This window comes from Pseudophryne corroboree, chromosome 11, assembly GCF_028390025.1.
Source record: "Pseudophryne corroboree isolate aPseCor3 chromosome 11, aPseCor3.hap2, whole genome shotgun sequence".
Classification (NCBI taxonomy): Eukaryota; Metazoa; Chordata; class Amphibia; order Anura; family Myobatrachidae; genus Pseudophryne; species Pseudophryne corroboree.
This window is the reverse complement of record NC_086454.1, coordinates 336040639-336066674: the sequence shown is the minus strand read 5'-3', so window position 1 is coordinate 336066674 and position 26036 is coordinate 336040639. Positions and strand designations below refer to the sequence as shown.

Here is a 26036-nt window from a genome sequence, read left to right as displayed (position 1 = left end):
CACGGCTTACCATCCTCAGACCAATGGTCAAACCGAGAGGGTGAATCAGGACTTGGAGGCCTTCCTCCGCATCTATGTGTCCTCCTCTCAAGATGACTGGGTTCAATTACTTCCCTGGGCCGAGTTCTGTCATAACAACCAGTATCATTCTTCGTCTGCTTCAACACCATTCTTCACTAACTTTGGATTCCACCCTAAAGTTCCTGAGTTCCAACCGCTTCCAGCAACTTCTGTTCCCGCAGTGGATATCACCTTGCATCAGTTTGCCAATATCTGGAAGAGCGTACGATCAGCTCTGCTCAAGGCATCGTTCAGGTACAAGAAGTTTGCGGATAAGAAGCGTCGAGCAGTTCCTGCTCTCAAGGTGGGTGATCGGGTATGATTATCCACGAAGAATTTGAGGTTAAGAGTTCCCAGTATGAAGTTTGCACCTCGCTATATCGGTCCTTTCAAGATTGAACAAGTCATCAATCCTGTTGCTTACAGACTCCAGTTGCCTCCCTTCTTAAAAATACCCAGGACATTCCATGTTTCCCTGTTGAAACCGCTGATCTTGAATCGGTTTCATTCCTCACTTCCTCCAACTCCGAAAGTCCAAACTCAACGAGGCGTTGAGTATGAAGTGGCCAAGATCCTGGACTCACGTCACCGTTACGGTCAACTACAATATCTTATTGACTGGAAGGGTTATGGTCCTGAGGAACGTTCATGGACCAATGCTTCTGATGTCCATGCTCCTGCCTTGGTCCGGAGATTCCATTCCAAGTTTCCTCAAAAGCCAAAGAAGTGTCCTGGGGCCACTCCTAAAGGGGGGGGTGCTGTCACGATCCGGGTATCTGGACGCCATTTCTTACCCATCAGATGCCTCCTAAGGCTGGCTCAGCGCTCCAGGACCGGATCCCATCTGTTATCCTAATGTTCACATTCCTGCATCCTCTCCTGTCTCTCTGAGACGCTGTCACAGTAACGCCTTATTACATCTGGCATGGCGTCTCCCGCGGCCTCCGCCGCCGTCCCTGAGCTTCTGCATGCAGAGTGTCAGAGTGGCGATTACGTCAGCCGCGGCCTCCGCTGTGTCCGCGTGGTTGGATGTGCACTTGTCAGCCTGGCGTCTCCTGTCTCCAGTGGCCGGCGCCGCCATTACTGTTTTCATTACCACATGGATTACAAACCAAACTTCCCTCCAAGTGTCTGCATGGGCGCAGCCATCTTGGATTCTGTCAGCTGATCATTTCCTCCAATCTGTTGTCAGTATTGTTAATCTGCATAATTGCCTAGCCAATCCCTTCCTTGCTGCAGGTATAAATACACTGTGCCTGAGCAAGGAAGGCGTCAGTGCTTTGGTTGTCAAACCTAGTTCCTGTTTGTCTCTCTCCTGTGATTGTCTTCCAGGTTCCAGCTCCTGTCTCAAGACTTCCACCATAGAGACCCGCACCAGCATTCCACCTGCGGTGTAGCCTGACTCTCCAATCCATTGTGGATTCATCTGTTTCCAGCTACAACATTACCTGCTTCCAGCTCAGCTTCCAGCAGAGTACAGCTTCCCTTAAAGGGCCGGTGTCCTTTCTACACTTTACCACTCTCCACCGGTATTATTATTTCTCCGCTCTCAAGTTCTACATTTCAGTTCATATTTCATCGCTCCCAAGTTCATTTATTATTTAACTGGTTCCAGCCAGTATCCACTCCGTGCTAACAACAGTCTGGTTCCAGCCAGTATCCACAGCAGCTGTTTTACCTTCAGCAACCCAGCTTTTCCTGGAACACCAGCTGGCACAATCCTGGGTTATCTCCATTGCTACAGTCGGGCCTGGTAAGGACTTTCCATCTAGAAGATCATAAGAACTATCTCACACTACCAGTGCCCTGTGGCTCCTGCCATCCTGTAGTACCCAGGAACTGTATTTATTATTTGCTGACTTTTACGTTTTCTTTTACTGCTGCTGTGTTGCGGAGTTGTCATAATAAACATCATTGACTTTTATCCAAGTTGTCGTGGTCACGCCTTCGGGCAGTTATTATTCATGTTACTTACATGTCCAGGGGTCTGATACAACCTCCCAGGTTCCGGTACATCTCAGCCCCTACAACTGAGGCTGCCTCCCGTCAGCTCAGGCCCTCAGTTGTGACACTACTCCTACAATCTCTGGCAAAATGCCCTTCCTTCCTACAAGTGTCACATATTATTGACCATTAGGGATCTGGGGTTTGGACTGATGGGTCTTTCCTGTATGTGCCAGTATACTTACCGTCCTCAACCTCTCCACCTGTTGTTCTCTGCGCCTAGCACTATTCTTGTGATGTTCAATAGCACACTGTCTAAGATTAGCTACTGTGACCTTTCCAATTTTGCAAAGAAGTCTGCACCCTGACACTCAATGCCTTATTGAGCCCGTCCATTTGCACAGAGACAGCCACCTCCCATTTGCCGAATTAGTGTTTACCAGTGGTCTTATCCAGATAGAGAGTTTTCTATTACTGCAAGAGGCAAAAACAAAAAAAAAGTTTAACAAGCTTCTCGGTCATGCAAAGTATTCATTCAATCCTTCTCATCCCGTATTAAGGGTCTGTACATGGTCCAACAAACATTTCCGAGCTCATCTTGACTAGGGGCATTACTAGGAATGAATACTTCTTATATGGTAACTGAAAGAAATACCCGGGTGTTACCTTGTCTCTGTCTGCTTTCCTACTGGCAAATACTAATGTGCGGACAGGTTTTTTTTTTTCTCCATTTCTGACGTTATTTTCTTGATTTTTTTTGTTTTATTTTTGGGTTTTACTATGGGGGTCATTCCGAGTTGTTCGCTCGGTAAATTTTTTCGCATCGCAGCGATTTTCCGCTTAGTGCGCATGCGCAATGTCCGCAGTGCGACTGTGCCAAGTAAATTTACTATGCAGTTAGAAATTTTACTCACGGCTTTTTCATCGTTCTGTTGATCGTAGTGTGATTGACAGGAAGTGGGTGTTTCTGGGCGGAAACTCGCCGTTTTATGGGTGTGTGTGAAAAAACGCTACCGTTTCTGGGAAAAATGCGGGAGTGGCTGGAGAAACGGGGGAGTGTCTGGGCGAACGCTGGGTGTGTTTGTGACGTCAAACCAGGAACGACAAGCACTGACCTGATCGCAGATGCCGAGTAAGTCTGGAGCTACTCAGAAACTGCTAAGAGAGGTGTAATCGCAATATTGCGAATACGTCTTTCGCAATTTTAAGAAGCTAAGATTCACTCCCAGTAGGCGCGGCTTAGCGTGAGTAAATCTGCTAAAAGCAGCTTGCGAGCGAACAACTCGGAATGAGGGCCTATATATGTACACAAATGATATCATACTTACCTGTTCCACTGGTCTCAGCCACTTCCCCCACAGGCTACTGCTCTTCTTTTACCGGTTGGATACTCCTCTTGGTACATGAGAAATGGCTGAAAACAATCAGGTCACCTTCTCTTCCTAAATAAAACTTCAACATTCATTAGTACATATATAGGTTAGTCATATTTTTCATATTTTTATTATTTTCTATAGTTTGTATGCTGGCCGTAACTGCTTCCACATCTACATAAGGCGGTGTACTTGCATTCTCTTTTTTTTTTTTTTTTTCTATTTGTTTATTGTTGCTACAAGTTCAAACAGTTCTTATATTTCCGTTCCTGTCTTATGACTTTGGTTAGACATACCACCTGCAATACCTTAGGATCAAACTCACCAACCCCTCTTGCTGCCACAGGTTTAAACAATTTATATGTCTGACACTTTGTTTTTGGGATTTTATCAGACATATCCTTATCCTTTAGTTCTGCAATACCTCTGGTTCAAAGCTGCCCACCTTACGGAATGGTACCCTATCTTTGTCAGTCATACATAACCATTCATTGCAAAAAGCCTCCGTGTGTGAACCATACTTTTCACACATAATAAACCTTGCTGACCCTCTCGGTCGCAATTCTGACCTTCTCGGTCCCGAGTCTGACCATCTCGGTCCCAACTCTTCCTCAGCCTGAACCCTAGCTATCAAACGCCCACTGCTTGTGCAATTGGATCCCATCGCGGACTTTTTGCCAATAAACGCAATCCCCAATGCACACCGTAGATAGACGGTGAAAGACACCTAGCGCTTTCACTGGCTCCTTCTCCGCTGAGTACCACGACTCACTCCAATAGTGAACACCGCATACCCAGTGAGGCCCTATTGGTTTCTATTTACTGGAAGTGTTAGGAGTGACTTACCTTTTCCAGTAAATATCCGCCGCTGGAGATTTTCCTGAGAGAGACCAGCGAAAACTCCCTATACACTTATACACAAATCACGCTTGCGTATGCTCTATACAGCGCTAATGATACCGCGATTCTACGCAAAAAGCTCGTAAAAAGGGTATCAAGTTGCGCTATCTATCGCACCCACAAACGCGCGGTCCAATCGCACAGCGTATAGGTACTTGTTACCTATCTGCCGTACAACCACGGGTCAATGTACAAACTGTGACCCTCAGCTCGGAGCGTAACAAAAAACCTTTTTACTTCAATACTACACAATGCACAATTCCCTATTACGCTCCTCTGCAAATCTCCTCACGATTTGCGTATTAAACCTTATACTAATGTGAGTCAGCTGCCTCACGCCACCAAGCCTCCACGTGTACCACACTACGGGATCCCAAATTCCCTGGGTTCAAATCCACTCACTCCTACGTTCGCTCACTCAAATACACTTTGGTTTTTCTGTACAGAAAATTTAAATTCATTCAGATAGGCAGCTTTACCCCCAGAGGCAATACAGTTTAAACAAAAGTTTTATACTAATCTGCTTTAGAAACCGGGTAGTTTTGTGCTATTGTATTAAATGTCTACTATCCCACCTTTGAACTAAACAATACTATTGTGTAATTTGTACTTAGCGCCCGCATTCTTACGCACTTTGCGTACACACGCGACCATGCGTGTCTCTTACGCTACGTGCGCAATCCTTTACTTTGTCCGAGACACGTGTACAAAACCCTGCGTTCGCAATAAAACAAATCACACAGCTCTATAAATGTGAAAAATACTAATTACTATTGCCCACTAGACACAACTTGTTCTGTATAAACTTTTATGCAGACCTGCGTTTGTGTCTTTACACTTACTTCCTTAAAATACTGTTATTTCAAATTTACCTATATAGCAACAAATTTATCCTATTTCACACAGATCTATAATGACTCTAGCAATAATCAATAATTTAAATGATATGATTCAGATTGGATAGCTATCTTGCAGAACATACACTGATATAAATATAATATATATATATAATTATAATATTATAATATATAATATATATATAATATATAATATCATTATTATTATTATAATATAATAATAATATATATATATATATATGTATCATTCACTGGTCTCCTATGAGACACCTTACCTCTTATTTGCATATCAAAGCTATTTGCTTTTCCACTGCTAAAAAAGAAAGCAGTTACACGGGTTAATTTGCATTTCAATGGCTATCTTCCCTAGTAAGCAGATTCTACAAGTCTTGGAAGGAAAAAGAGGGGGGAAAAAACCAAAACCCTTTCTTTCCTTTTTCTATCTGTGTGCATTTTTTTTACACCAAGCCAAGCATTTATCTCACCATTTACTCTCACTAGGCCCAATTGAAACTATTTGTAATTGACTATGGCATGGGTTAAATAAATGCATTGGTAACTCATAAATGGAAACTGATTATTCTGAGCAGACTGAAAATCAGCTATTTAGAAAATGACCTTCCTAAAACGGCCACTGCTCCTCCCCCTTCCACATCCATGAGGTTTACACAAAATGGTGGACAGGCCATGTGGTTAGTCCAAAATGGAGGACAGACCATGCGGCTTCCTTTGTCACAAAGAAATCACACATTATACAAGCACCAGAAGTTATTTTAGGCCTGAGTTTAAAAAAAAAACTATATCAAGGCTATGCAGCAACTTTTAAATGTACTTTTAAACCTACTTAACAGATAAACAATCCAATCTGAATCAAACACAATATGACTTATTTGAACTTTGTTTTGCAACAATAAAAATAAATTTTAGCATCTTAAATATTATGAGAAACGCATTGTCCCTTGAAATTTCATATCATTGGCTTACTGATAACACAACAATACACGTGGATGTTATTCATCAGCGTCGCAATGCGTCCATTGGAGCCAGTCGATCACAGCAGCGTTTGTAATGTACAGTGCATCATTAAGACCCTGATATCGCGGACCAGCCCCCATCTGTGAATGCCAAATTGTTTCCTCACAAATATTTAAAATGCCCACTCTAATATATACTGCAGACGCCAGGCGCATCTTATTACCATATACGATAAAAGTGCGCTGTACATCGCAAAACATTGCATCCCGTAAGAGAAAACAATACACCCACACATTATCTGAGTTCCAAAGCTCATTGATGTATATATTTGTTATTAAAAGGATATGGATTCAATATATTACAATGTACAGTATACCTATAGTTACAACTCATACAGTAAGCAGTTAATACATACAGTTACAGTTACATACAGTTACAGGCCAGCGATACAATTACCATATCTTTCAATGCATCCTCCTCTTAATATCTCTCTCTCAGCAAATAAATACAGGAACTGATCTGGCAATAACTCCATCATCGTCTAGTCCAAAACAGCAACTGACCTCCTGTGTGATCAGCAATGTGTTATCTAGTTTGGGGGAGGGAACTTACTCATTCATGATGAGTCACTAGTCTCTTTGTATATGCTAATCAGGTTCAGCCTTTAAGACATCCAAAGGGCTGGCCTGAGCTTCCTGTCCACTAACTGTTTGGAATATCTATTGTTCTAATAAAAGTGATTTTAGCTTTTAGACATTTAATCATAATTATTTGTTGCAATGTCCTACAACTTAATAACAAGTATCAAATGAATCTACACATTAATCTGCTTGCTTTAATAAGAAATATGACAGGTGTATCTGGTTTCGTTCAAATAATACACATACATGACACATGACATTACTTCATTATATAATTTTAAATCATCATGATGTCTGGCGCTTGATATTATTATTATAATTATGTACTGTATGAAATAAGTGTCGAATCCATCTCTGTGACATGTCCGTGTAAATACGTGTGTTACCATATATTGCTGTGCTCGCTGTGCGTATTTGCAAGTATAGCGACTCATAATGTGTGTAGTTTGTATGTTCTTTTATGTAATATTTTTGACTTCGACAGTTAATACATCCCGCCCTGAGGGTGAATTTACTAAGATGGGAGTTCTATTTAAAATGGGATGTTGCCCGTAGCAACCAATCAGATTCTACTTCTCATTTATCTAGCACCTTCTAGAAGATAATACATAGAATCTGATTGGTTGCTATGGGCAACATCCCATCTTAAATAGAACTCCCATCTTAGTAAATTTACCCCCTAGATGAGGCTGCACCAATGACCTATACAGTGGCATTATTACTTCTGTCTGCTGCTGATTCCTCTCCCAATGCAGCCAAGAATCTGACTAGCCGACCTCATTGCTGTGTTACATTGCTGACCTGCCTTTATGTCACCTGAAATAGTGACTCCTAGATCCCTTTCCTCCTCAGTAGTTCCCAGTATAGTGACATTAATACTATATTTAGCCTTTGGATTCTTGAGACCCAAGAGCATGATTTAGCATTTTTTGGCATTAAACTGTAATTGCCACACTCTTGACCATTCCTCTTGTCTACATAGATCCTCAATCATTTGTTTTACCCCTCCTGGTGTGTCTACCCTGGTGCATAACTTTGAGTCATCTGCACAAAGGCATACTTTCCCTTTAATGCCATTTGCAATGTCACCAATAAGGATATTAAAAAGCACTGGTCCAAGTACAGATCCCTGGGGTACTCCACTGGTAACATTTCTCTCCTGTGAATGCACTCCATTTACCACAACTCTCGGTTTTCTATCCTGCAACCAAAATCTTATCCATTCAACAATCCTAGTATCCAATCCCAAACTTCCAAGTTTATTTAGCAGTCTGCGATGTGGATCTATATAACACAGTGCACAGCAGGATTCCCCATCCGCACGGACCTATATAACACAGTGCACAGCAGGATTCCCCATCCGCACGGACCTATATAACACAGCGCACAGCAGGATTCCCCATTCGTACGGACCTATATAACACAATGCACAGCAGGATTTCCCATCCCCACGGACCTATATAACACAGTACACAGCAGGATTTCCCGTCTGCACAGACCTATATAACACAGCGTATAGCAGGATTTGCCGTCCGCACAAACCTCTATAATAAAGCGCACAGAAGGATTCCCAGTCCACACAGACCTATATAACACAGCAGGATTCCCCATCCGCACGGACCTATTTAACACAGCGCACAGCAGGATTACCCATTCGTACGGAACTATAAAAAGCACGGCACATAGCAGGATTTGCCGTCCGCACAAACCTTTATAATACAGTGCACAGTAGGATTCCCAGTCCGCACGGACCTATATAACACAATGCACAGCAGGACTCATTGTCCGCAGGGACCTACATAACATAGTGCACAGCAGGACTCACCGTCCGCAGGGACCTATATAACGCAGGGCACAGCAGGACTCATCGTCCACAGGACCTATATAACACAGTGCACAGCAGGACTCATTGGCCGCAGGGACCTATATAACAGTGCACAGCAGGACTCATCGTCCACACGGACCTGTATAACACAGCGCAAAGCAGGACTCATCGTCCGCAGGGACCTATATAACACAGTGCACAGCAGGACTCATTGGCCGCAGGGACCTACAGTATGTAACACAGTGCACAGCAGGACTCATCGTCCGAACGGACCTATATAACACAATGCACAGCAGGACTCATTGGCTGCAGGGACCTATATAACACAGTGCACAGCAGGACTCATCGTCCGCACGGACCTATATAACACAATGCACAGCAGGACTCATTGGCTGCAGGGACCTATATAACGCAGTGCACAGCAGGACTCATCATCCCCATGGACCTATATAAGACAGTGCACAGCAGGATTCCTCATTCATACGGACCTATATAACACAACGCACAGCAGGATTCCCCATCCACACGGACCTATATAACACAGTGCACAGCAGGATTTCCCGTCCGCACGGACCTATACAACACAGCGCATAGAAGGATTTGCCGCCCGCATGAACCTATATAACACAGCGCACAGCAGGACTCCCAGTCCGCACGGACATATATAACACAGCAGGATTCCCCATCCGCACGGACCTATATAACACAGCGCACTGCAGGATTCCCCATTCGTACAGACCTATATAAAACGGTGCACAGCAGGATTCCCCATCCGCATGGACCTATATAACACAGCAGGATTCCCCTTCCGTATGAACCTATATAACACAGTGCACAGCAGGACTCACTGTCCACACGTATCTGTATAACACAGTGCTCAGCAGGAATCATTGTCTGCACAGACCTACATAACACAGCGCACAGCAGGACTCCCCATCTGCACAGACCTATTTAACACAGCAGGACTCCCCATCTGCACAGACCTATTTAACACAGAAGGACTCACCATCCGCACGGACCTATATAACACAGTGCACAGCAGGACTCACTGGCCGCATGGACCTATATAACACAGCACACAGCAGGACTCACTGGCCGCATGGACCTATCTGGGATAAAATAAGATTTTAAACCTACCGGTAAATCTTTTTCTCCTAGTCCGTAGAGGATCTTGGGGACTCCGTAAGGACCATGGGATATCGACGGGCTCCGCAGGAGACATGGGCACTCTAAAGACTTTAGATGGGTGTGCACTGGCTCCTCCCTCTATGCCCCATCCTCCAGACCTCAGTTAGAGAACTGTGCCCAGAGGAGACGGACAATACAAGGAAAGGATTTTTGTTAATCTAAGGGCAAGATACAAACCAGCCCACACCATCCACACCGTATAACTTGGAACATACGAACCAGTTAACAGTATGAAACAAAACAGCATCAGCCAGAGACTGATCAAAACTGTAACAAAACCCTTATGTAAGCAATAACTATATACAAGTCTTGCAGAACTTAGTCCGCACTGGGACGGGCGCCCAGCATCCTCTACGGACTAGGAGAAAAAGATTTACCGGTAGGTTTAAAATCTTATTTTCTCTTACGTCCTAGAGGATGCTGGGGACTCTGTAAGGACCATGGGGATTATACCAAAGCTCCAGACCGGGCGGGAGAGTGCGGATGACTCTGCAGCACCGATTGAGCAAACATGAGGTCCTCCTCAGCCAAGTGGAATGGGCCTTTACCGAATTTGGTAACGGCAATCCAGCCGTAGAATGAGCCTGCTGATTCGTGTTACAGATCCAGCGAGCAATAGTCTGTTTAGAAGCAGGAGCGCCAACCTTGTTGGCTGCATACAGGACAAACAGTGCCTCTGTTTTCCTAACCCGAGCCGTCCTGGCTACATAAATTTTTAAGGCCCTGACTACATCAAGGGACTTGGAATCCTCCAAGTCACCCGTAGCCACAGGCACCACAATAGGTTGGTTCATATGAAAAGATGAAACCACCTTAGGCAAAAATTGAGGGCGAGTCCTCAATTCTGCTCTATCCACATGGAAAATCAGATAGGGGCTCTTGTGAGACAAAGCCGCCAATTCGGACACTCGCCTTGCAGATGCCAAGGCCAACAACATGACCACCTTCCAAGTGAGAAATTTTAATTCAACTGTTTGAAGAGGCTCAAACCAGTGAGATTTTAGGAACTGTAACACCACGTTAAGGTCCCATGGTGCCACTGGGAGCACAAAAGGAGGCTGGATATGCAGCACTCCCTTTACAAAAGTCTGGACTTCTGAAAGAGAAGCCAATTCCTCCTGAAAGAAAATTGATAGGGCCGAAATCTGTACCTTAATGGAGCCTAACTTTAGGCCCATATCCACTCCTGTCTGTAGAAAGTGGAGAAAACGGCCCAGATGGAGCATTCTTGGCTTCACACCAAGATACATACTTCCTCCAGATACGGTGATAATGTTTCGCCGTCACCTCCTTCCTAGCCTTTATCAGAGTAGGGATGACTTCCTCCGGAATACCTTTCCCCGCTAGGATTTTGTGTTCAACCGCCATGCCGTCAAACGTAACCGCAGTAAGTCTTGGAACACACAGGGCCCCTGCTGCAACAGGTTTTCCCTGAGATGAAGAGGCCACGGTTCTTCTGTGAGCATTTCCTGAAGATCTGAATACCAGGCCATTCGAGGCCAATCTGGAACAATGAGTATTGTCTGCACTCTTTTTCGTCTTATGATTCTCAGTATTTTTGAGATGAGCGGAAGAGGAGGAAACACATAGACCGACTGAAACACCCATGGTGTCACCAGGGCGTCCACCGCTACTGCCTGAGGGTCCCTTGACCTGGCACAATACCTCCGAAGCTTCTTGTTGAGGCGTGACGCCATCATGTCTATTTGAGGAAGTCCCCAATGACTTGTTATCTCTGCAAAAACTTCCTGATGAAGTCCCCACTTTCCTGGATGGAGATCGTGTCTGCTGAGGAAGTCTGCTTCCCAGTTGTCCACTCCTGGAATGAAGACTGCTGACAGAGCGCTTATGTGATTTTCCGCCCAGCGAAGAATCCTGGTGGCTTCCGCCATCGCCACTCTGCTCCTTCTCCCGCCTTGGCGGTTTACATGAGCCACGGCTGTGACGTTGTCTGATTGAATCAGAACCGGTAGGTCGCGAAGAAGATTTTCCGCTTGTCGTAGGCCGTTGTATATGGCCCTCAATTCCAGTACGTTGATGTGTAGACAAGCCTCCTGGCTTGACCATAGTCCCTGAAAATTTCTTCCTTGTGTGACTGCTCCCCATCCTCGGAGGCTCGCGTCCGTGGTCACCAGAACCCAGTTTTGAATGCCGAACCTGCGTCCCTCGAGAAGGTGAGCACTCTGCAGCCACCACAGGAGAGACACCCTGGCCCTGGGGGACAGGTTTATTTTCTGATGTATTTGTAAATGGGACCCCGACCACTTGTCCAGAAGGTCCCACTGAAACGTCCTCGCATGGAACCTGCCGAAGGGGATGGCCTCGTAGGTCGCCACCATTTTTCCCAGTACTCGAGTGCATTGATGGACTGACTCTCTTTTTGGTTTTAGCAGGTCTCTGACCATGTTCTGGAGTTCCTGGGCTTTGTCCAGTGGGAGTAAAAACCCTCTTCTGTTCCGTGTCCAGAATCATGCCTAAGAAAGATAGCCGAGTCGTTGGAATCAACTGTGACTTTGGTAGATTTAGAATCCAGCCATGCTGCTGCAGCACTCTCAGGGAGAGCGACACGCTTTTCAGAGATTGTCCAAGTACGGGACAATTGTGACTCCCTGCCTGCGCAGGAGCACCAACATTTCCGCCATCACCTTGGTGAAAATCCTCGGGGCCGTGGAAAGCCCAAACGGCAACGTCTGAAACTGGTAAAGACAGCCCTGTACAGCGACTCTCAGGTACGCCTGATGAGGGGGATATATGGGAACATGAAGGTATGCATCCTTTATGTCTAGTGACACCATAAAATCCCCCCTTCCAGGCTGGAGATAACTGCCTGGAGCGATTCCATCTTGAATTTGAACTTTTTCAAGTACAGGTTTAGGGATTTTAGATTCAGAATGGGTCTGACTGAGCCATCCGGTTTCGGGACCACAAACAGGGTTGAATAGTACCCCTTCCCCTGTTGGACTAGGGGAACCTTGATAATCACTTGCTGTTGACACAGTTTTTGAATTGCAGCTAAAACTATTTCCCTCTCTGGGGGAGAAGCTGGTAAAGCCGACTTGAAAAATCGTCGAGGAGGCACCTCTTCGAATTCCAGTTTGTAGCCTTGGGATACAATTTCCATCGCCCAAGGATCCACGTCTGACAGACCCCAGACCTGGCTGAAGAGTCGAAGACGTGCCCCCACCGGCGCGGACTCCCTCAGTGAAGCCCCAGCGTCATGCGGTGGATTTAGTAGAAGCCGGGGAGGACTTCTGCTCCTGGGAACTAGCCGTAGCAGGCATTCTTTTCCCTCTACCCTTACCTCTGGCGAGGAAGGAAGAGCCCCGACCTCTCTGGACTTATGCGACCGAAAGGACTGCATCTGATATTGTGGTGTTTTCTTTTGCTGTGGGGGAACATAAGGTAAAAAAGAAGATTTACCCACGGTAGCTGTGGAAACCAGGTCCGCGAGACCCTCCCCAAATAAAACCTCACCCTTGTAAGGCAAAATTTCCATATGTCTCTTTGAGTCGGCATCACCCGTCCATTGGCGGGTCCACAGGGCTCGCCAAGCAGAAATTGTCATGGCGTTGGCTCTTGAACCTAACAGCCCAACGTCTCTCTCAGCGTCTCTCATATATAAGGCTGCGTCTTTAATGTGACCCAAGGTCAATAAAATGCTATCCCTATCTAGGGTATCAATGTCAGATGACAAGTTATCTGCCCATGCTGCTACTGCGCTACATACCCAAGCCGACGCTACTGCCGGTCTGAGCAAGGCACCCGTATGTGCATAAATTGATTTTAAGGTAGTTTCCTGTCTGCGATCAGCAGGATCCTTGAGGGCTGCCGTGTCTGGAGACGGTAGCGCCACCTTTTTGGACAAGCGCGTCAAAGCCTTGTCCACCCTGGGCGAGGATTCCCACCGTAACCTGTCCTGTGCGGGGAAAGGATACGCCATAAGAATTCTCTTGGAAATCTGCAGTTTTTTGTCTGGAGTTTCCCAAGCCTTTTCAAATAAAGCGTTCAGCTCATGAGAAAGGTTACCTCAGGTTTCTTTTTCTTTAAACATGCATAACCTCGTGTCAGGGACAGAGAGGTCATCTGTGATATGCAAAACATCTTTTATTGCAATAATCATATAATCATACTTACCTACTCTCCCGGAAGCTGCGGGAGGCTCCCGTTTTTTGGGGTAGCCCCCCGCACCCCCGGAAGAGTGGGCAGGTCTCCCGCATCCTGCTCGCACCCTAGTGATGCGAGCAGGATGGAGAGATAACCTCCCGCATTCGCGGGTCCATCGGGTGGAGAAGGGGTTAAAATGACGCAAATCGTGTCATTTTAGCCCCGCCCCCTTCCCGCAGACCCGCAAATCGCGGCATTTCCCGATGCGGGGGCGGGTCTTAGTGATGTCACAGTCCGGCCCTGCCCCCCGAAGACACTGCAGCGTCTCCTCTTCGGGCTTCTCCTGGAGAGGAGAAATAAAATGTAGGTAAGTATGCATATAATGAATACTTTTGGCCACCCTTGGGTGTAACCTCGCATCATCGTAGTCGACACTGGAGTCAGAATCGGTGTCGGTATCAGTGTCTGCTACTTGGGACAGGGGACGTTTCCGAGACCCTGAAGGGCCCTGTGATACAGCCAAAGCCATGGATTGACTCCCTGTTTTTTCCCTGGACTCTGCTTTGTCCAGTCTCTTATGTAATAAAGACACATTTGCATTTAAAACATTCCACATATCCAACCAATCAGGTGTCGGCGTCGCCGACGGAGACACCACAATCATCTGATCTACTTCCTCCTTAGATGAGCCTTCCGCTTCAGACATGCCGACACACACGTACCGACACCCCCACACACTCAGGGATATATATCTATATGGAGACAGTCCCCCAATAAGGCCCTTTGGAGAGACAGAGAGAGAGTATGCCGGCACACACCCAGCGCCACCGGACACTGGAATAAAATCCCAGTCAGTACAGCGCTTTTATATATATACTAGGTGCTTCATCGCGCCCTAGGGGCGCTCTTCACACCGTCGTAGGGGGCTACACCCCCTTCACCCCTGCACGTCTTTGTGTGGTTGAATATATGATTATATGGAGTATTACCTGCATTCCTACTGTTGTTAGAGGTAAAATATTGCGCAATGTAAGGGCAGCGGATGGTGAAGGGGGCGTTGCCTCTTGCTACGGCGTGAACAGCGGCTGCGAGGCCCGATGTAGAGAATGTAGCGGGTGTGTGGGGGAGAGTGTCTGTAGATGCTGCAGGTGGAGGGGCGAATGGGGAAGGGAGTTGGGAGGTGCTGCGGGTGGGGTTGGGCGGGGGAGTGGGGTCCAAAGGTGCTATGGGTGGGGGAAGGGCGGGGGGTCGCGGGTGGGGAAGGGACAGGTGCGGGGGTTGCTGCAGTGTGGGGGAGGGTGTCTGTAGATGGTACGGGTGGAGGGGGTTGATGGGGGTGGCGCAGATGGGTGAGGGGGTTGGGAGGTGTTGGGGAGGGGGGGAGGCTGCGAAGGGGACAGTCGATTTGGAGGCGGTGTGTATGCGTGGATGCTGCAGGTGGGGTTGGGAGATGCCATGTGGGGGGGGGGGAAGCATGGGTGGTGCAGGTGGGAGAGGGGCAGGTGCGGTGGGGTGGGGGACGGGGTCCGAGGGCGGTAGGGGAGGGGCAGTTGTGGGTGTTCCGAGGGTGGGGGAGGGTTGGGTGGGGAAGGGAGGGGTGCAGGGTTTGCTGCTGTGTGGGGGAGGGTGTCTGTAGATGCTACGGGTGGAAGGGGGTTGATGGGGGTGGCACAGATGGGTGAGGGGGTTGGGAGGTGCTGGGGAGGGGGGGAGGCTGCGAATGGGAGAGTCGATTTGGAGGCGGTGTGTATAGTGGAGGAGAGGGGGTGTGGTGGGGGAGGGGCAGGTGCAGGGCTGTTGGGGATGGAGTAAGTGTTCCGAAGGTGCTGAGGGTGGAGAAGGGGTTGATTGCTGGGGTGCGGTGGATGGTGGAGGGGTCCGGAGGTGCTGCGGGTGGAGAAGGGGCTGATTGCGGGGGTGTGGTGGATGGTGGAGGGGGTCCCGAGGTGCTGCGGTTGGTGGAGGGGCAGGTGTGGGGGTGCGTGTAGGGGAGGTGGGGTGCTGCAGGTGGGGTAGGGGGTTGGGAGGTGCCGTGTGGGGCGGGGGGGGGGAGAAGCATGGGTGGTGCGGGTGGAAGTTGCGGTGGTTTGGCAGATGGGGGAGGGGGTCTGGAAGTGCCGCGGGTGGTGGAGGAGCAGGTGTGGGGGTGTGTGGATGACACAGGTGGGGGATGGGGGGTGCTGCAGGTGGGGTAGGGGGTTGGGAGGTGCAGTGTCGGGGGGGGGGGGGAGAAGCACGGGTGGAAGAGCAGCAGGCGCGGTGGTGTGGCGGATGGGGAGGGGGTCTGGAAGTGCCGTTGGTGGTGGAGGCGCAGTTGTGGGGGTGCGTGGATGCCACGGGTGGGGGAGGGGGGGTGCTGCTGGTGGGGTAGGGTTTGGGAGGTGCCGTGTGGGGTGGGAGAAGCATGGGTGGTGCGGGTGGAAGAGAGGCAGGTGGGGTGGTTTGGCAGATGGGGGCGGGGGTCTGGAAGTGCTGCGGGTGGTGGAGGCACAGTTGTGGGGGTAGCAGTGGGTGGAGGACGGGGTCCTATACACACAGCATGATACTGGTCTGTACAGCATGGACATATACAGACACAGCGACTGCACTCCTGTCTGCACTCACCACTTGTGGCTGGGCCCCGGCATTCCCATGGCCACTTTCCCACACAGCTGCAGAATGCTGGACACCGCCGACAACTCCTCCTCCGCTCCTCGGTGTCGTTATCCACAGAAGGCCCTGAGAGAGTCACCTCCTCACACAGCAGCACGTTGGGGTCGGCGGGCGCAGGCTCTTCCGCTCCCCAGCGCCTCCGTCAGGTGGACAGTGGACCGGCATCCTCCGAGGCCGTCCCTTCCACACACAGCTGCAGTTAGTGAAGCGGGAGCGTGGCAGGGACCCATAGGCAGCTGCCTAATGCTGGCGCCGGCCCTGATACTGAGCACTCCCCCAGGCAGCATGGCGCCTGGAGAGCTGCGGGTAGGGGAGCGACTTTATGTGGATCTGGGGGCAGGAGTAGCGTGAGGCTGGGCGCCTGCACACAGACAGGTGCGGGTGACGGGGATGTGGAAGTGGAGGGGGTTGCGGCGTTGTGCTGACGGCGTGTGGCGGTACAGTGTGGGCCGGGTGTATGAGAGAGGTTGTGGGGCGGGCGGCAGCGGTCTTTGCGGCCGTGGTGCGTGCGGCGTGTTGCCGTTACTGTGTGTCTGCGTCTGCAAGGTGATGCACAGACATGGGGCGGCAGGGAGGGAACGCAGAGACGCGGGGCGGCAGGGAGGGGACGCAGAGACGCGGGCGGCAGGGAGGGGACGCAGAGACGCTGGGCGGCAGGGAGGGGACGCAGAGATGCGGGGCGGCAGGGAGGGGACGCAGAGACGCGGGGCGGCAGGGAGGGGACGCAGACACACAGGGCGGGGACCCAGACACGCAGGGCGGCAGGGCGGGGACGCAGAGAGGCAGGGCGGGGACGCAGAGAGGCAGGGCGGGGACGCAGAGACGCAGGGCGGGGACACAGAGACGCAGGAAGGGGATGCAGAGACGCAAGGAGGGGACGCAGAGACGCAAGGAGGGGACGCAGAGACGCAAGGAGGGGACGCAGAGACGCAGGGCGGGGACCCAGAGACGCAGGGCGGGGACGCAGAGACGCAAGGAGGGGACGCAGAGATGCAAGAAGGGGAGCGGCAGGGAGGGGACGCAGGGCGGCAGGGAGGGGACGCAGAGAGGCGGGGCGCAGGGAGGGTATGCAGAGAAGCGGGAGGCAGAGATGCGGGCGGTAGGGAGGGGATGCAGAGAGGCTGGGTGGCAGGGAGGGGATGCAGAGACGCGGGGCGGGGACACAGAGACGCAGGAAGGGGATGCAGAGACGCAGGGCGGCAGGGCGGGGACGCAGAGAGGCAGGGCGGGGACGCAGAGACGCAGGGCGGGGACACAGAGACGCAGGAAGGGGATGCAGAGACGCAAGGAGGGGACGCAGAGACGCAAGGAGGGGACGCAGAGACGCAGGGCGGGGACCCAGAGACGCAGGGCGGGGACCCAGAGACGCAGGGCGGGGACGCAGAGACGCAAGGAGGGGACGCAGAGATGCAAGGAGGGGACGCAAAGAGGGGACGCAGAGCGGCAGTGAGGGGACGCAGGGCGGCAGGGAGGGGACGCAGAGAGGCGGGGCGCAGGGAGGGTATGCAGAGAAGCGGGAGGCAGAGATGCGGGCGGTAGGGAGGGGATGCAGAGAGGCTGGGTGGCAGGGAGGGGATGCAGAGACGCGGGGCGGCAGCTAGGGGGACGCAGAGACGCGGGGCGGCAGGGAGGGGGACGCAGAGATGCAGGGAGGGGGATGCAGAGATGCGGGTGGCAGGGAGGGGATGCAGAGAGGCGGGGCGGCAGGGAGGGGATGCAGAGACGCGGGACGCAGAGATGCGGGCGGTAGGGAGGGGATGCAGAGAGGCGGGGTGGCAGGGAGGGGACACAGACGCGGGCCAGCAGGGGGGGGACGCAGAGATGCGGGGCGGTAGAGAGGGGATGCAGAGAGGCGGGCCGGCAGGGAGGGGACGCAGAGATGCGGTGCGGCAGGGAGGGGATGCAGAGAGGTGGAGCGGCAGGGAGGGGATGCAGAGAGGCGGGGCGGCAGGGAGAGGGACGCAGAGACGCGGGGCGGCAGGGAGAGGGACACAGAGAGGCGGGGCGGAAGGGAGGGGACAAAGAGACGCGGGTCGGCAGAGAGGGGATGCAGAGACGCGGGTCGGCAGGGAGGGGATGCAGAGAGGCGGGATGGCAGGGAGGGAACGCAGAGACGCGGGGCGGCAGGGAGGGGATGCAGAGAGGTGGGGCGGCAGGGAGGGGATGCAGAGAGGCGGGGCGGCAGGGAGGGGATGCAGAGAGGCGGGTCAGCAGGGAGGGGACGCAGAGAGGCAGGGAGGGGACGCAAAGAGGCTGGGCGGCAGAGAGGGGACGCAGAGACGCGGTGCTGCCTATGTACTCTCTCTCACCTGTGAGGTTGGGGCAGCGTCCACAGTACCAGGTGTGCTGTCCCGCATCTCAGGCTTGTGCAGCCGGCAGGCCAGTCCCTGTGGTGTGCAGGCCGGGTCTCTGGGGATGGTGGGAGGCAGCGTTGTCTTAGGTGTGCGGAGGAGGCAGCGGGTGTCTGTACGCGGCGCAGGGAGGCCTATGAAGCCGCCATACACATTAGGAGGGACGGGTGGCGCAGGAGACGGACGGGGAGGCAGCAGTCAGGCGCAGGTGATGCTGCGCCGTAACTGGCGGGACAGTGGGTCCCAGGCGCGGCTGCAGTGCGGGAGCTGGCGCTGGGGGTGTGTGGAGGGCGGGAGGGGTGGTGGGGCCTGCGGCTGTCTGGTCGGCTGTGGTGTGGTCCGGCCACCGTGTCCGTGCTGCGGATGAGTGTAAGAGTCTGGGAGATGGTGGGCTTGTGCGGCGGGTGGGATCGGTGCTGTGGGATTAGCGGGTGTGGGTGCTGGTCCGTTATGCGTCGGGTCTGGGCCGTCAGTGGCTGCATGTGGGAGCTGGTGGAGGGGGGGTTTGGGGGTGTGTGCTGCGGGTGGCATTAGGGTGTAGGTGGCCATGGTTACCTGGCACTGTGGTGGGTCCGTCCCCTTGTGGCTGGGGATGGTGGGGGGGATTGTGTGGCTGCTGCTCCCGTTCTGCTAGTGGTATGCTGGGACAGGGCAGGAGCTGCTAACTCCACCCAGCCCTGTGACTCCACCCAGCCCTGTGACTCCACCCAGCCCTGTGACTCCACCCAGCCCTGTGACTCCACCCAGCCCTGTGACTCCACCCAGCGTTAGAACTGCAGGCACAGAGTCACAAGGCAAATATATAGGAGATGTATATATATAGGAGATAAACACACACACACACTATCGGGGCAGTGTATATTTGGCACAGTGGGGCATTGTATACCTGGCCCTGGTGGGGGTTGGGGGGGCAATGTATATTTGGCACAGTGTCGGCATTGTATATCTGGCACAGTGTCGGCATTGTATAGCTGGCACAGTGTCGGCATTGTATAGCTGGCACAGGGGGCCAATGTATATCTAGCACAGGGGGCCAATGTATATCTGGCACAGTGTGGGTATTGTATATCTGGGCCTGTGGGGGCAATGTCTATCTGCCACTGTGGGGGAAATTGTATAGCTGGCACTGTGGGGGCAATTGTACAGCTGGCACTGTGGGGGCAATTGTACAGCTGGCACTGTGGGGGCAATTGTACAGCTGGCACTGTGGGGGGGGCATTGTATAGCTGGCACTGTGGGGGGGCATTGTATAGCTGGCACTGAGGGGGCAGTGTACAGCTGGCACTGTGGGGGGGCATTGTATAGCTGGCACTGTGGGGGGCAGTGTATAGCTGGCACTGTGGGGGCATTGCATGCAGGAGGTGGTGCTGGGGTTGTGGGGAGGGGGGGTTTAGGTGGTGTGCGGCTCGACGGCGGGTCCCGCGGCTGCATGCTGAAGGATAGTGCTGGGGTTGTGGGGAGGGGAGGATGTGTGCTGTGCGGCTCGTCTGTTCAGCTGACGTCGGGTCCCGGCCAGCTTGTCCTGGAGCGGATGGCGGGTCCCGGGCAGCGTGTCGTGGAGCGGACGGCGGGCCCCGGCCAACGTGTTGTGGAGCGGCTGCATGCAAGAGGTGGGGTGCTGGGGTTGTGGGGGAGGGGGGGATCGGTGGTGTGCGGCTCGTCCGTGGTGCGGACGGCGGGTCCCGGCCAGCCTGTGTGTGCCGCGGCTGCATGCAGGAGGTGGTGCTGGAGTTGTGGGGAGGGGGGGAATAGCTGGTGTGGGGTGAGGGTGTCGTGTGTGTGTGTGTGTTCATCCGTTGTGCAGACGTCGTCTCTGGGGCTGCTGGCAGCCTCTGGGGACTGGGGAAGGGGGGGTGCGGGTGTCATTGGGGTGTAGGTGGCTGTTTTGGGGGGTAAACCTAGGGAGGGGTGCATGGTTACCAGGCACTGTGCTGCGTCCGGCCACTGGTGGGGTGTCTGTGGAGATGGTATCCGGATTCTGTGGCTGCAGTGCTGCTCCCGTTAGTGGTGTGCTGAAACTCCCCCCAGGCCTGTGACTCCACCCAGCGTTAGAGGGCCAGGCACAGACAAGTCAAATATATAGGAGATATACTCACTGCGCCAAAAAAATGTGCCCCCCTCTTTTTTTGCCCTCTGTACTTGTGTTCAGCAGGGAAGAGTCCGGGGAGCCAGCTTCTCTGCAGCGTGCTGTGGAGAAAATGGCGCTGGTTAGTGCTGGAGGATCAAGCTCCGCCCCCTCAACGGCGGGCTTCGGTCCCGCTCAAATCTTTATACTGGCGGGGGTTTCTGTAATATACTGCCTCCGCAGTATATATATATATCTATGCCAGTGTCCCTAGAGGTTTATAATTGCTGCCCAGGGTGCCCTCCCCCTGCGCCCTGCACCCATACAGTGCCGCCAGTGTGTGTGAATGTGGGAGCAATAGCGTGCAGCGTTACCGCTGCGCAGTACCTCATTGAAGATCTGAAGTCTTCTGCCGCCTCTGAAGTCTTCTTTCTTCTCATACTCACCCGGCTTCTATCTTCCGGCTCTGTGAGGAGGACGGCGGCGCGGCTCCGGGACGAACGGCGAGGGTGAGACCTGCGTTACGACCCTCTGGAGCTAATGGTGTCCAGTAGCCTAAGAAGCAGAGCCTATCATTTAAGTAGGTCTGCTTCTCTACGCTCAGTCCCACGATGAAGGGAGCCTGTTGCCAGCAGTGCTCCCTGAAAATAAAAAACCTAACAAAAGTCTTTTTCAGAGAAACTCAGGAGAGCTCCCCTGCAGTGCATCCAGTCTCCACTGTGCACAGGAACTAACTGAGGTCTGGAGGAGGGGCATAGAGGGAGGAGCCAGTGCACACCCATCTAAAGTCTTTAGAGTGCCCATGTCTCCTGCGGAGCCCGTCTATACCCCATGGTCCTTACGGAGACCCCAGCATCCTCTAGGACGTAAGAGAAACTTTGCTGAGTGGATGTGGCATTAATAGTACAAAATGTGCAGAGAGTGCAATAAACCAATGACATACGCTATGGGCACAACACCATTGCTAATACGCTGCTATGTCGACAGGTGAGGAATTGTATATCAACAGCATATTGAGCGGCTATTGTTAATACGCCAAATACAACTGCAGAACTGAGAGGATCCGGGAGGGGAGCTGCTCTACTAGGAAAACTCAGACGTTGGGCAGCTAGTTGACCATAATAAGATGAATATAACACAAGGTGACCATAGAGGTACGCCGAGCATGCTCCTGCCTGTTAATCATCATTATTATTATGGAAACTCAGCAGACCGTACCAGAATTGGCCTTGGATTGATTTCTGTAGGTCCTCCGGCTATTGCCACTTTCTTTGGTCTTTTACCAAACAGGGTGTGCCTGAAGTAAAGGAAGTCTGGCCGGCCTTGGAAGGTCTGGGTCATCTCCTTTGGTTTCTCCTCACATGTCTGTAGTCCGTCCAGGCGAGCCTCACTGTAGAAGTGCATCGTGCGCTCAGTCTCTGGGGCCAGGGAGCGGTAAGTGTGCACTAGAAGGAGATGAGGACTGGGGTAATCACAGTGACCTGCCTCTGACGGAGCCCAGTATTCTCACAGTAGTAATTACCTCTCAAAGCATCGCCACGCCCCGGAGAGAAACCATCCGTGGTCAGCCTGGCGGCTTTCTCCTGCTGTCTCATGGTCAACTTGTCCACGCGGTTCTCAAACCAGTCTTGGACTTCTACCTCGTAGGAGCCTAAGTACGAGGAGACAGCTTAGTAATTACAGGTCCCGTTCCATCCCACGCTCACGTTGTGTCACTTACACTGTATATCTTGGTATTGAGTGAGGCGGGACGTCTGCCCATCCGGCTGCAGGTACGGAGCCCACTTCTCCAGCTTTGCCTTCTTGTATTGTACAAGCTTCTTCCCTTGTGGACAGCGAGTCTCAAACTCTGGGGGGAAGACAGGGGCCTGCCAGTCATGGAATGTGGAGCATCAGCTGAATACAAGAACAGCATCTATGCCTAACAATGCGGGGCAAGTCAGCTTTACTCCGGCCGCAGACATGCCCAATAATACGGGGCACGCCGGCTTTACTCCGGCCGCAGATATGCCTTATAATACTGGGCACGCCGGCTTTACTCCGGTCGCAGATATACCTAATAATACAGGGCACACCGGCTTTACTCCAGCCGCAGATATGCCTAATAATACGGGTCACGCCGGCTTTACTCCGGCCGCATATATGCCTAATAATACGGGGCACGCCGGCCTTACTCCGGCCGCAGATATGCCTAATAATACTGGGCACGCCGGCTTTACTCCGGCTGCAGATATGCGTAATATAACTGGGCACGCCGGCTTTACTCCGGCCGCAGATATGCCTAATAATACGGGGCACGCCGGCTTTACTCCGGCCGCAGATATGCCTAATAATACGGGGCACGCCGGCTTTACTCCGGCCGCAGATATGCCTAATAATACTGGGCACACCGGCTTTACTCCTGCCGCAGATATGCCTAATCCTACGGGGCACGCCAGCTTTACTCCGGCCGCAGATATGCCTAATAATACTGGGCACGCCGGCTTTACTCCGGCCGCAGATATGCCTAATAATACTGGGCACGCCGGCTTTACTCTTGCCTCAGATATGCCTAATAATACGGGGTACGCCGGCCTTACTCCGGCCGCATATATGCCTAATAATACGGGGCACGCCGGCCTTACTCCGGCCGCAGATATACCTAATAATACGAGGCACGCCGGCTTTACTCTGGCCGCAGATATGCCTAATAATACGGGGCACGCCGGCTTTACTCCGGCCACATATATGCCTAATAATACGGGGCACGCCGGCTTTACTCCGGCCGCAGATATGCCTAATAATATGGGGCCTGCCGGCTGTATGTACACATAATAATATGGGGCACGCCGGCTGTATGTACACATAATAATATGGGGCACGCCGGCTGTATGTACACATAATAATATGGGGCACGCCGGCTGTATGTACACATAATAATATGGGGCACGCCGGCTGTATGTATACATAATAATATGCGTCACGCCGGCTGTATGTACACAATAATATGGGGCACGCCGGCTGTATGTATACATAATAATATGGGGCACGCCGGCTGTATGTACAGGGGCACGCCGGCTGTATGTACACATAATAATATGGGGCACGCCGGGTGTATGTACACATAATAATATGGGGCACGCCGGGTGTATGTACACATAATAATATGGGACATGCCGGGTGTATGTACACATAATAATATGGGGCATGCCGGGTGTATGTACACATAATAATATGGGACATGCCGGGTGTATGTACACATAATAATATGGGGCATGCCGGGTGTATGTACACATAATAATGGGGGTAATTCCAAGTTGATTGCAGCGGGAATTTTGGGGGTAATTCTGAGTTGATTGCAGCAGGATTTTTGTTAGCAGTCGGGCAAAACCATGGCCCTCATTCCGAGTTGTTCGCTCGCAAGGCGATTTTAGCAGAGTTACACACGCTAAGCCGCCGCCTACTGGGAGTGAATCTTAGCTTCTTAAAATTGCGACCGATGTATTCGCAATATTGCGATTACTAACTACCGTATATACTCGAGTATAAGCCGAGTTTTTCAGCACATTTTTTGTGCTGAAAAAGCTCCCCCTCGGCTTATACTCGAGTGATGCTCCCGGGAGTCATGTGCAGGAGCAGAGCGCAGGGAGAAGCCATTTGAGGAGGAGGAGGAGGAGGAGGGAGGGAGGGGGACTCGGGAGCCGCAGCAGCGCACTGTAATTGGTGCATCCACCAGTGACGCTGCTGCAGCCATCCTTCTCCCTCTCCATGCTCGCTAAAGCACCGCCGCGCTGACCGCCTCCTCAGCCGCCCGCCTCCTCAGCCGCTGCGTTCCGTCCCAAGGCCGGCCACCGCTGCCCGCACCGCCTGCCGCTGCCTGTACTCCCGTGCCCCGTCATCATTGATGGTGAGTAGAGACGGGCTACGGGCTGGAGCGCGGGTGTGTCAGTGGGGGGGGGGGGGTTGTCGTGGGGTAGTTGGGGGCTGGGCATATCTGGCACTATGAGGGCATACGGTATCTGGCACTGTGGGGGCATATGTAGCACTGTGGGGGCATATCTGGCAGTATGAGGGCATATGTGGCACTGTGGGGGATTATCTGGCAGTATGAGGGCATATGTGGCACTGTGGGGGATTATCTGACAGTATGAGGGCATATGCGGCACTGTGGGGGCATATCTGGCACTATGAAGGCATATCTGGCACTGTGGGGGATTATCTGGCAGTATGAGGGCATATGTGGCACTATGGGGGAATATGTGTATCTGGCAATGTGGGGGCATATCTGGCACTATGAGGGCAAATATCTAGCACCATGGGGGCATATTTAGCACTGTGGGGGTATATCTGGCACTGGGGGGCATATCTGGCCGTATGAGGGCTGTGTACGGCTAGAGCTGCATTTCCCACCCTAGGCTTATACTCGAGTCAATAAGTTTTCCCAGTTTTTTTGGGGAAAAGTAGGTGCCTCGGCTTATATTCGGGTCGACTTATACTCGAGTATATACAGCAGTTTCAGAGTAGCTTCAGACTTACTCTGCCTGTGCGATCAGTTCAGTGCTTGTCGTTCCTGTTTTGACGTCACAAACACACCCAGCGTTCGCCCAGACACTCCCCCGTTTCCCCGGCCACTCCTGCGTTTTTTCCGGAAACGGTAGCGTTTTTTCCCGCACGCCCATAAAACGGCCTGTTTCCGCCCAGTAACACCCATTTCCTGTCAATCACATTACGATCGCCGGAGCGATGAAAAAGCCGTGAGTAAAAATACTATCTCCATTGTAAAATTACTTGGCGCAGTCGCAGTGCGAATATTGCGCATGCGTACTAAGCGGAATTTCACTGCGATGCGATGAAAAATACCGAGCGATCAACTCGGAATGAGGGCCCATGTGCACTGCAGGGGACGCAGATATAACATGTGCAGAGAGAGTTAGATTTGGGTGTGGTGTGTTCATACTGCAATCTAATTTGCAGTGTAAAAATAAAGCAGCCAGTATTTACCCTGCACAGAAACAATATAACCCACCCAAATCTAACTCTCTCTGCACATGTTATATCTGTCTCCCCTGCAGTGCACATGGTTTTGCCCAACTGCTAACAAAATTCCTGCTGCGATCAACTC

At 51.9% G+C, this 26036-nt stretch overlaps 1 protein-coding gene across 2 annotated transcripts in view; it reads right to left on the bottom strand.

Annotated features, from left to right (window-relative positions):
- The window catches only part of DRC7 (dynein regulatory complex subunit 7), a 173218-nt gene that overhangs the window by 34936 nt on the left and 112246 nt on the right, over positions 1 to 26036 (bottom strand). For both annotated transcript variants that reach the window (XM_063945804.1, XM_063945805.1), the window contains exons 10-12: positions 22656 to 22784; positions 22458 to 22586; positions 22154 to 22380 (exon numbers count right to left, since the gene is read on the bottom strand). In XM_063945804.1, coding sequence (XP_063801874.1) covers positions 22154 to 22380; positions 22458 to 22586; positions 22656 to 22784 — 485 coding nt within the window. The remainder of the gene's footprint in view (positions 1 to 22153; positions 22381 to 22457; positions 22587 to 22655; positions 22785 to 26036) is intronic.